Below are 12,485 nucleotides of genomic sequence, written 5' to 3'. Positions count from 1 at the left end.
AATATCAGCAGACTCCCAGAAATCTAGTAAGTAAAGCCACTTGGATTAAAGACAGTGGGGAATTGCTCAGTGTCCCACCTTAGAGTCCCCTGCCTTTCCTATATTGAGTCCTGAGGCACCTCTGTGGAAACCTCAGGGCTCGGTGATGACAGTTTAAAAGCCACCTCCCTGGGGCTTAACTGCCAGTTCTTTCCCAATCCTTCTACTACATCCTTGCTCTTTCAAAAAGTCTGGACATGACTGTTATATCCCTCTACCTAAAATAGTAAGAATTTGTAGATATTCCTTTTTTATTTGCTGGGACCTGCTAGATATTTATAAATAAAATAATATAAACTACCAAATCTCTTCCTCCTATTAGTGATGATTGGAAATGACAATGAAAAAATACATTAAGAAGTTACAGATGTTGGAATCCTTAAATTTAGAATTAATTCTTAGATAAGTAGTCACACTCAAATTGCAGCCAGATCAATTTATGTAAAATAAATGAACATACATCTAATAACTTTAAATGGATAGTTAAAATGAGGTAAGAGAGCATGGCTTTTGCTCTTAGAAATATTTAAGACATGCCAATAGGTGATGCATCCATAGAGCCCCAGCTACTCAGTGGGGCTGAGGCAAGAGAATTGCTTGAGCCTAGTAGTTTAAGGTTACAGAGTACCACGACTGCACCTGTGAGTAACCACTGCCCTCCAGCCTGAGCAACAAAGTGAGAACCCATCTCTGAAAAATAAGGTTAATGTCCATATTCACAGAGAAGCTGACATAAATCCTCAAAGAAAATAATATATTTTGGAGGTTCATTTTAGTACTACAAGCCTCCACCCAGTTTTTCATATACCTTTACTCAGAAGCCCACCTCTCACAGGCTGGGAAAAAGAGCATTAATTCTCTTTTCCTGTCTTATTTCTCCCCTACTAAATAAAAGCAATTAAAACTTGGTGGTTTGCTATCCATAATCTAGTCTTTTCTATGGTCACATAGGCAAAAATATCAGATATTTTGTAAACATCATGGTGTTAGAAATAGCTTTGTCTATGTCTTCAAGCATAGGGCTGATCATAAATACATTAAAACAAAAAACTTTTTATTCATCAGAACTTGGAATCACTACTTGTAAAGACCATAACAGAGTTAACAGAACAGCCCTAGAACACATATTTAAATTTGCAGTCGGTGTTAAGTAGAAAAATTATGACTCGGTCAACACCTCCTTGATAGGCTGATCTTGCTTTTCCCGAAGCACAAGGACTCCTCACTATTACATAATTGTAGCCTAAAGGGCCTAGAACATGAGTGACCACCTCTCAGCTGTGAGCAAGACCTCCCAGGATCCAGGGAATGAATAGCTCATTAAATTGCTGTAGGGTACTAATTATCCCTTCCACATTTGTAGCCAATTGGTTTATTGCAAGCACTGATCTTCTACAAAGAATATTGGCAACCTCGGCCGGGTGCAGTGGCTCCCACTTGTAATCCCAGCACTTTGGGAGGCCGAGGCGGGCAGAACATGAGGTCAAGAGTTTGTGATCAGGTTTCAGAGCCTGAAACCCCGTCTCTACTAAAAATACAAAAATTAGCTGGGCATGGTGGCAGACACCTGTAATCCCAGCTACTCCAGAGGCTGAGGTGGAGAACTGCTTGAACTTGGGAGGTGGAGGTTGCAGTGAGCCAAGACCACGCCACTGCACTTCAGCCTGGTTGACAGAGCTAGACTGTGTCTTCAAAAAAAAAAGAATATTGGCAACCTTTGGCTGGGCATTGGCCTGTTCCCCAAGGACAATTAGCCCTTCTGAATTTTTGGCCAATTCCCAAATTAGCTGCCCGTTTCTGGCCATTTCTGCAGACACAGTACTGGCTAACAAGTGGTAGTTGTGCCTCCTCCGCTGAGAAGGTGGCTGGTTGGGCAAAGCCACATTTTCTTTTTTTTTTTTTTTTTTTTGAGACGGAGTTTCGCTCTTGTTACCCAGGCTGGAGTGCAATGGCGCGATCTCGGCTCACCGCAACCTCCGCCTCCTGGGTTCAGGCAATTCTCCTGCCTCAGCCTCCTGAGCAGCTGGGACTACAGGCACGTGCCACCATGCCCAGCTAATTTTTTTTGTAGTTTTAGTAGAGACGGGGTTTCACCATGTTGACCAGGATGGTCTTGATCTCTTGACCTTGTGATCTACCCGCCTCGGCCTCCCAAAGTGCTGGGATTACAGGCTTGAGCCACCGCGCCCGGCTAAAGCCACATTTTCATTAGGCTTAGATGAAGAAGCAAGGGGTAACTTCACAGAGGTGTTCAGAGATATTCCTGCATCCTTGGAGATGCTGCTGGAAGTGTTGTCTCTGGTGAAACCTTACAAACAGGCTGCAAAAGAAAATAAGCATGTTGCCAAATGGTCACCTATATGAGAAAGCATCATAATTAGCAATATAAAGTAGATTGCTCCAGACATCTTCGCTAGCAGTGCTATTTAAGCTAGACTCAGAAGACAGCATACATTTTTCTTTGCCTAAATAACAAGACTAGATCTCTCTTCCTCAATCCAGATCAAACTTTCACTGAAGATAGAAAACTGATAGTAGTAGGAAAAAAACAGAACAACTACTGAGTTCTAAAAAAGCAGTCAACACCTTCCTGATCACTTTCTTTTTAGATTTTCTTCTGGAAGCCACTTTACTAAATATCTACCTGATTATTCTGTCATCAGAAATAAGCATGACACTATATTAGGACCCTAGGTGAGAAAACTTAAGCATCTGAACCTGCAACTGGCTTTCCTCCAAAGCCTGGATGTTCTGATCCGGCAACAATACACCAGCTTGTTTTGTAACAGATCTATGTCCTAGGAACATCATGTTTGCTATGGACTGAATGGTGTCTTCCCAAAATTTGCTATGAAAGCTCTAACCCACTATATGATGGTATTCAGAGACGAAGCCCTTGGGAGGTAATGAGGTTTAGATGAGGTCACTAGGTTGAGCAAGTCCTCAGGAATGGATTAATGCCCTTATAAGAAAAGACCAGGCCAGGTGCAGTGGTTCATGCCTGCAATCCCAGCACTTTGGGAGGCCAAGGCAGGCAGATCACAAGGTCAGGAGTTCGAAACCAGCCCAACCAATATGGTGAAACCCCTGTCTCCACTAAAAATACAAAAAAATTAGCAGGGCATGGTGGCACATGCCTGTAATTCCAGCTACTCAGGAGGCTTAGAGAAGAGAATCGCTTGAGCCCAGGAGGCAGAGGTTGCAGTGAGCTGAGATCCCGCCACTGCACTCCAACCTGGGTGACAGAGCAAGACTCAATCTCAAAAAAAAAAAAAAAAAAAGACCAGAGAGAGGGCCAGGGTACAGTGGCTCAGCCTCTCATCCCAGCACTTTGGGAGGCCAAAGTGGGCAGATCACTTGAGGTCAGGAGTTCAAGTTCAGCCTGGCCAACATGGTGAAACTCCATCTCTACTAAAAACACAAAAAATTAGCTGGGTGTGGTGGTACACGCCTATAATCCCAGCTACTTGAGAGGATGAGGCAGGAGAACTGCCTGAACCTGAGAAGTGGAGGTTGCAAGTGAGCCTAGATCTCACCATTGCACTCCAGCCTGGGTGACAAGAGCAGAACTCCAACTCAAAAAAAAAAAAAAAAAAAAAAAAAAAAAAAAAAAAAAAAAAAAAAAAAAAAAAAAAAAAAGACGAGAGAGCTTGTGCACACTCTCTCCACTATGTGAAGGCAAAGAAGGCAACCATCTACAAACCAGGAAGAGTGCCCTCACCAATCAGTGAAGCTGCTGGTACCTTGATCTTGGAATCTGTAGTCTTTGGAACTGCGAGAAATAAATATCTGTTGTTTAAGCTGCCCAGCCTGTGATATTTGGTTATGGCAGCCTAACACAATGTAAAATGAAGCTTGGTTCTGCTTCCTGGTTGTTTATTAAGGAGCAGATTGGGGCAGGAAATTGGGAGGAAGAAATTCAAAAATTAACAAATCTTGACAACTCTGAATTACTCTGAATTACTGATTTAAGGGTTGTAAAGATGTAGCGGCAGGCAGGCACCAAGAGTATTGGATTTGTCAGAATCTGCATGATCAGTGCAATTTGAGAACTGCAGCTGTGAGCTGAACATGATCCTCCTAGACTGTGAGCTGTCCTTCTCAACCTGAAATAAAAAGCTATCATTCTGAATAAGTGCATGTATGCAGTTTATTTTAAAACTTCAGATCACACTCAAATCATATCTTAATGTGCAATCTCCTTGAAACACCCATCTCATCCCAGAAACCATTATTAATAGGGGTTCTTTGTTATTTAAAGAAAAAGAATTTTGAGGCAGAGTCTCACTGAGTTGCCCAGGCTGCAGTTCAGTGGCACAATCTTGGCTCACTGCAACCTCTGATTTACAAGTTCAAGCAATTCTCTTGCCTCAGCCTCCTGAGCAGCTGGGACTACAGGCATGTACCACCATGCCTAGCTAATTTTTTTTTTTTTTTTTTTTTTTTTTTTTTTGAGATGGAGTCTGGCTCTGTCACCCAGGCTGGAATGCAGTGGCACGGTCTCAGCTCACTGCAACCTCTGCCTCTCGGGTTCAAGAGATTCTCCTGCCTTAGCTTCCACAGTAGCTGAGACTACAGGTACATGCTACCATGCGTGGCTAATTTTATTTTTAGTAGAGATGGGGTTATACTATGTTGGTCAGGCTGGTCTCGAACTCCTGACCTTGTGATCCGCCCACCTCGGCCTCCCAAAGTGCTGGAATTACAGGTATAAGCCACTGCACTTGGCCTAATTTTTGTATTTTGGTAGAGACGGGGTTTCACCATGTTGACCAAGCTGGTCTCAAGCCCCTGACCTCAGGTGATCCATCTGCCTTGGCCTCCCAAAATGCTGGGACTGCAGGCATGAGCCACTGTACCTGCCTAAACGGGAATTTAAAAGAGACTGTTTCTCAAGACTTTTGCAGTTTGGCAATTAAATCAATGCATACATATAACCTCTTGGCTACAATATCCTACTACCCTGAAGGATTCACTTTATTATATTAGTATAGCCTTCATGACTTTTACACTTATGTTCATAAGTAAGTTATTCTGTAATTTTCTTTTTCCATGCTATCTTTGCCATATTTTAGGTCAAGTTTTTTTGGACAATGTCTTACTGTGTTGCCCAGCCTGCAGTTCAATGGCACAATCTTGGCTCAGTGCAACCTCTGCCTCCCAGGGTCAAGCGATTCTCATGTCTCAGCCTTTGGAGCAGCTGGGATTACAGGCATGCCCAGGTAATTTTTAGATTTTTAGTAGAGACAGGGTTTTGCCGTGTTGGCCATGGTTGGTCTCGAACTCCTGGCCTCAAGTGATCTGCCTTCTTTGGCCTCCTAAAGTGCTGGAATTATAGGTGTGAGCCACCATGGCTAGCCTAATAGAGGCTCTTTCACTATGCAATGAGCTGCATACAAGATGCAGGCAAAGTTAGCCATCACCATCATCTCTGTTGTCCCTATCAGACTGACAGAGGGCATGAAACCTTATGTACCTACTAGTCATCTCAATACCACATGACAAGGATGACATTAAAATGGAGTTCAGTCCAGAATTTCAGGGTGATCTCCCAAAATATATATTTGCATACATTTGCCTGACATGCATGCAGATTCCCTATGTGGTTCTAATACTTCTAATACCTGAGCATGAAGTCTGTTTCAAGAGGTTCTCAAAGTTGTCACTCTTGGGAGCTATGTTGCTGATGTTCCAGATAATTTGTCCTTGTTTATCAGGTTCCTCAGCTTCTTTCTAAATCCGGGGCTGTCTTGTGCTGAGATCCCGTGGCTCCTCCTAGACTGTGGTTTCTTTGCCTTTGAAGGCATCCAGTTTCTGGGCTCTGGTCCTGGCACCTGACCTGAACAGTACTGTCTCTTACATTTTCAGGATCCAAAAAGAGAAACTGATCTACAGTAATGTAAAATGGCATATGTGGGTGTCCACCACAAACTGGTATCACACTGTGTTGAGAATTTTCATTTTCGCTCACCACTGATATTTAGGGTGATTCTGCCTCATTTACTTTGCCTCAGGATATGTCTTCAGGACCAGGTGCTCAACATACTAGGCATCCTCAAGGATGGGTAGGGATTCTTGCCCTGACCATAGACAACTACAAGTCTCTCAGGTTAGATGCCATGGAAACAAGAAGGAAAATGAGGGATTGACAAGAAAAATGAGACAGGAAGATTCTTGACATCTGGTCAAGGCCTAAAGACTCCTAGAAGGCCTCTGGTGGACTTAATGCATTTCCTGGAGCCAACTGTTTCTGATGACCCTGAAAACAGGGGTTTGACTGGATGTCAGGCTATGAGACCACATGCACACAGTGGTTGGCTCTCCAGAAGGAAATTAGTGCTGCCCCATTTTTTTCATGAACAGCTATCAAACTAGGCTACAAAAGGATATATTAAAAACATTATAAACTTGGAACCAACCCAAATGACCATCAGTGATAGGCTGGATAAAGAAAATGTGGCACTTATATGCCATGGAATACTATGCAGCCATAAAAAAGGATGAATTCCTATCCTTTGCAGGGACATGGATGAAGCTAGAAACCATCATTCTCAGCAAACTAACACAAGAACAGAAAACCAAATGCCGCATGTTCTCACTCATAAGTGGGAGATGAACAACGAGAATACATGAACACAGGGAGGGGAATATCACACATGGGGCCTGTCAGGGGGTGCAAGGCTAGGGGAGGGAAAGCATTAGGAGAAATACCTAATGTAGATGATGGGGTGATGGATGCAGCACACCACCATGGCATGTGTATAACTATGTAACAAATGTATATATATATATATATGTATTATAATATGGATATAAAGTGAGATATCCATATATATATGGATATAAAGGGAGACCTGAATCAGCATTAGAGATTAGGGAACCTATGGCTTTGGGGGTACCATGAGCTGAGAACTCAAATGTAACAAAGATATTAGGCAAGGGGGCAAATACCTCCAGAAAAATGGGTAGGGTAAGAATCAGCACTAGGTTTTGGAGAAAGGCTAACTGCCTCATCTGTACAGCTAAGAGAGATGAACTAAGTGCACTGTCACGATAACTATGTTGCAGAAGTTGAGGACAGAGGATGGGGATAGAGAACACAGAACTGTTGATATGATTCTAGCTCATATTTTAAATTTGGGCAAGAAAGTTATGGAAGAGGACTCCATATGACTAAAATCTCTATAAATCCACAACGAAGGTAGTTTTTCTCACTGCACAGTTGCTCTTTTTGTCTGGGAATAAAGTTGGGACCCATTTCTACATTAAAGGCCTTACAAATATTATGGAGAACCCACTAATGTAGGGCAGTTTTTGTTCTGTATTCTCTGATATGTTTCCTCAGTACAGCGCTGCAGGGCAGAAACTATGGTAGTCACACACTTCACAGCTTTGCCATAAACCTCAGCTTCCCAGACCCAGGACTTGTTAGTAAGTTGGTGCAGTTATTATCCAAGCAGCTAGGGGACCCAGACCTGATGGCCTTAACTGTCTTTCAGTGATATGAATCACCGGTTAAGTCAGATTGGTCTGAGAGGCCTTAGAAACTTAGGATGCCTTTAGAATGCAGGGAGGATCTGGAAGTGAGGGTCAGGTTGAGGGCATCAGGTAGTGGTGCACAGTCACACTTCCTAGCACAGCCCATAGTGCTTCTTCTACGACTGGCCCATCTAAAGTAACATGACAACTTCACGGGTGAGATAAAGCACTTAAGATATACTTCTCTAACCCTCTCAGAAGGCATTAACTATGGTAACCTACTAGTGAAGCAGCTCAGGTGACAGAACACTGTTACTTAGGCTTTCAATTGCGTAGTCCCTTTGCCTGTCCTGTTCCCCCAGCTCACCTGCATTTTGAGATTTGGACATACCCTGAATTTGTACCTTGCTAAGGCTGCATGTGCACTGTGTAATAGTGTTAGAAAGCATGTGGGTGGTGTCTGACAGATGCAGGAGAAAATTTTGGTTACTAAATATGAGACTTTGGGTAAGTGATTTTCTAGACTTTATTTTCCTTATCTGAAAATTGGGGATAACATAATGTACCTCTTAGATGTGTTATGAAGACTAATTTAAAGGAAATAACATTTGTCAAACATTTAGGAAAACATCTGATACACAGGCAATCTAAACTGATATTCATGTATCTATTATAGCATTATTAGTATAGATATAAAAAGATGACATTCATTTTCTTTTTCCTTTTTTTTAAGACAGGGTTTCACCATGTTGGTCAGGCTGGTCTTGAACTCCCGACCTCAGGTGATCCACCCATCTTGGCCTCCAAAGTGCTTGGATTATAGGTGTGAGCCACCACGCCCAGCTCTTTTTCCTTTTTTGAGAGAGGGTCTCACTGTGTCACTCAGGCTGGAGTGCAGTGGCACTACCACGGCTCACTGCAGCCTTGACCCCCCTAGGCTCAAGAGATTCATCCACCTCAGCCTCCCGAGTAGCTAGGACTACAGGCATGCACCACTGTGCCTGGCTCATTTTTTGTACTTTTTGTAGAGATGGGTTTTGCCATGTTGCCCAGGCTGTTCTCAAACTCCTGGGCTCAAGCAATCTGCTCGCCAACCGCCTCCCAGAGTGTTGGGATTACAGGTGTGGGCCACTAATCACTAAATGGCCAATATTCCTTTTCTAATTAGGTTTATTTTTGAAGCACACATAGCTTTAATTGGCTTTTGTGGAAATTTACTTCATTCAGCCCCAATAAATACAGACACAAATTATTCTCTGTAGAAAATACTTCCATCTCACCTTACTTGCTTCATTGATGATTTGGAACCTGGTGCTGTCTTCAACTGTCGTTACTGAGTCTAGTAATACCTGATAGGTGGACTTCTTGGAAAGCCACTGTTTCTGACGCCTATAGATACAAAGTATACAGATGCTTGAAAATTATTTGTGATTGTCAATATCTAACAGACTGTATTATGTGGAAGTCATTAAAATTCACTCTGATATTCAGTGAATTTCAGGGTACAAACAGTAATAGTACTATAATAGAGTACTAATCAGAGTGTTTCTTATTAGATTGCTGATAGGATGACATCTTGTTTCCTTTATTGAGACGGTGGGGCAATTTTCATAGATGACATTTGTGAACTTGTTAATTTCCTTCCCTCTTTCCAAAAAATGGACTTTAAAAGTAAGTCAACAATTTGTAGTGGGAATTCAATATAATCTAGTGGTTTAACAAGGTTACCAGGCATTCACTGTAGACTTCTCTCTAGATATCTGTCAGAATTAAAATAATATGCTTTTCTTCCTATAGAACAGAGAGCGAATACATTAGAAAGCTATACTAGCTGGATGCAGCAGCTCATGCCTATAATACCAGCACTTTGGGAGGCGGAGGTGGGCAGATCACCTGAGGTCAGGAGTTTGAGACTATCCTGACCAGCATGAAGAAACCCCACCTCTACTAAAAATACAAAATTAGCCAGGTGTGGTGGTACATGCCTGTAATACCACCTACTTGGGAGGCTGAGGCAGGAGAATCACTTGGACCAGGGAGGTGGAGGTTGCAGTGAGTTGAGATTGCGCCACTGCACTCCAGCCTAGGCAACAAGAGCAAAACTCCGTCTCAAAAAAAAAAAAAGATAGCTGCACTAGATAATTTTTGATGATTTCACTTTCAAGATCACATAAAGGAAGACTTTTTTTTTTTTAATGAAGATTTTAAAGATGTATTTTTTGCAGCCCTGGAGAAACAGGCAATTTTTTTTTTTTTTTTTTGAGATGGAGTTTCACTCTTGCTGCCCAGGCTGGAGTGCAATGGTGCCATCTCAGCTCACCGCAACCTCCACCTCCCAGGTTCAAGCCATTCTCCTGCCTCGGTGTCCTGAGTAGCTGGGATTATAGACTTGAGCCACCACGTCTGGTTAATTTTGTATTTTTAGTAGAGACGCAATTTCCCCATGTTGGTCGGGCTGGTTTCAAACTTCAGATGATCCACCTGTCTCAGCCTCCCAAAGTGCTGGGATTACAGGCATGAGCCATAGCACCTGGCCAGGCAATCTTATATAATGGTGATAGGAGTACAAATGGTATAATTCCTATGGAGGGAAATCTGGTAATAGTTAACACATTTCAAATGCATTTACTCTTTGACCCAGTAATCCCACTTCTAGAAATGTATCCTATAAATACACCTCCATGTGTAGAAAATGACCTATGTATAGCTCTTCATTGCAGTAGTGTTATTCTAGCAATAGATTAAAAACAACCCAAGTGCCTAGAAATAAGAGACAGACTGAATAAATTATATTAATAATACATCTACCCAATGGAATATTATGCAGCTGTAAAAAGAGGAAACGATCTCCATGTAATCATATGAATTGCTCCTCAGAACAAACTATACAGCAGGAAAAAAAAAAAAACCCTATTTGGTATAAGAAAGGGGTGATAAAAAAAAAGAGGGAATAATATAAAAATACATATATTCACAAAAAGAAATACTAGAAGCATAAATAAAAAATGAAGAAATTTGGTTACTCGGAACAAGATGAGGACTGAGTGAAAGTAACATTTTTCAATGTATATATTTTTATATTATTTTTGAACCATGTAAAAGTGTTATCTATTCAAAGTGTCAACATTTAAAAACTAGTTTAAAACTAGTTTGGCTTTTAAAATAAAATAGCTGTTTATTGAAAAATTTAAATACTTAAGGAGTAAATGTGTAAGGTTAAAAGTGAGCCTTCTGATGATTTCCTTAATTATTTAATTATCCTTTCTTTGGAAAGTCTATCAGTTCTCAAAAATTTACTAAGCATCAATTTTGAAATATTGTCAGTAATATTTCATGTAGGTACTATATTTATTTTCCTTACCTGTAAAATGCGATCCTGTTGCAGTCTCTGAAAATGTTTTTATCCACAGCTTCATCTTTGACACTAAATAAAAAGACATTTTGAGAAATTTATTTTACACAGGGTTTGTGAGTCCAATTTTTGTACCTCCTCTAACTATAGTATGAACATGCGAAATAAACCTTTGGAGTCTATTCTGCAAAGCAAAACTGTGTCACAGCCATAGTATAACACAATAGCACATTATGCTTCAGAACAATAACCTTTTGTAAATCCTCTGAGGTAAACAACAAAACATCAAGTTCTGGGATTACTCTGAAAGTAATGGGAAAAGAGCACTGTCACTTATGAGGACATATTTTTTGGAAATAGTACTGAAGGCTATGACTGCAAAAGTAAAACCTGAAGGAGCCAAACCAAAATCAACCAACCAGACAAACTAACAACCACAACCCACTGACTGATTTATTAAAAAAAATATTTTCAGAATATTCTTCCTGGGTTATAGGCTCCGGGGAAGATAACGGACAATGTTCAAGCTGTCTGTAAGTGTTTTACCAGCAATAACAATACAAGCTGACAAATGCTTTAATAGAGGTGCAAGGTGCTAGAATAAAAACAGAACAGATGCAGAGGGGAAATCTCTTGCTTTTTAGGATAAGGTGACAATCTAGGGTCCAAAGTTTTTTAAAATCAAGTTTCCAGAAGAGGTGTTTCTGGAATAAAACATGAACAAGATGTATGTCTATTGCAGTTTGAGTACATGTATTTAAACTACCTTCCATCTGATTAAAACAACTACAGATTATAAGCAGAAAAAAATAACACTGGTTTTCAGGCACTGCTGTGAGTGCATCTGTAGTCAGCATGTTCACGATTATGTAGAAAGCTATGACTGAACACAACAGACGAAAAAAACAAAGCTAGGCAGATACACTTGGCCATACTAAAAAATTGTTTATCCTTCATTGAACTGTCTTTGCCAGTTTATTTTATTTTAAAAGTATTTTTGAGACAGGATCTTGCTTTGCCGCCTAGGTTGAAGTAAAGTGGCATGATCTCAGCTCACTGCAACCTCCACCTCCTGGGCTCAAGCTATCCTACCGCCTCAGCCTCCTAAGTAGCTGGGACTACAGGGCCATATCATCACATCTGGCTAATTAAAAACTTTTTTTGTAGAGACAGGGATTCACCATGTTGCCCAGGCTGGTCTTGAACTCCGGGGCTCAAGCAATCTGCCCACCTAGGCCTCCTAAAATGCTGGGATTACAGGTATAAGCAACTCGGCCCAGTTTATTTTAATCAAGTGCACAAAGATTGGAGAATTTTGTGTTTCCTCTTTCCAGCTTTGAAGAGTTAACTCTGGGATGATATAGAAAGGTGTTTATAGCTGAACTTGGAAAGCAACATGCCTGAAATTCACGTGCTAGAGTTCACACTGCAACTTTTCCACTGTTAATGTTATTTAACAACCCTTTTTTTTGGAGACAGGGTCTCACTTTATTGCCCAAGCTGGAGTGCAGTGGGCAAGATCACAGCTCACTCCTGGTCTCAAGGGACCCTCCACTGGTCTCCTAAGTAGCTGGGACTACAGGTGTGTGCCACCAGTCCCAGCATTTTTTTTTTT

General features: G+C 41.2%; 1 protein-coding gene across 5 annotated transcripts in view; it reads right to left on the bottom strand.

Moving 5' to 3' along the window:
- The window catches only part of GANC (glucosidase alpha, neutral C), an 89,786-nt gene that overhangs the window by 76,680 nt on the left and 621 nt on the right, over positions 1–12,485 (bottom strand). For all 5 annotated transcript variants that reach the window (XR_001821020.2, XR_001821021.2, XM_017516289.2 and 2 more), the window contains exons 2-3: positions 10,880–10,942; positions 8,799–8,907 (exon numbers count right to left, since the gene is read on the bottom strand). Coding sequence is in view for 3 of the 5 variants with exons in the window: in XM_017516289.2 (XP_017371778.1) it covers positions 8,799–8,907; positions 10,880–10,942 (172 nt within the window). In the remaining 2 variants the exon portion in view is untranslated. The remainder of the gene's footprint in view (positions 1–8,798; positions 8,908–10,879; positions 10,943–12,485) is intronic.

This window comes from Cebus imitator, unplaced genomic scaffold, assembly GCF_001604975.1.
Source record: "Cebus imitator isolate Cc_AM_T3 unplaced genomic scaffold, Cebus_imitator-1.0 Scaffold579, whole genome shotgun sequence".
NCBI classification, from domain to species: Eukaryota; Metazoa; Chordata; class Mammalia; order Primates; family Cebidae; genus Cebus; species Cebus imitator.
Note: the sequence above shows the minus strand (reverse complement) of the source record. Positions and strands in the feature narration are given on the sequence as shown.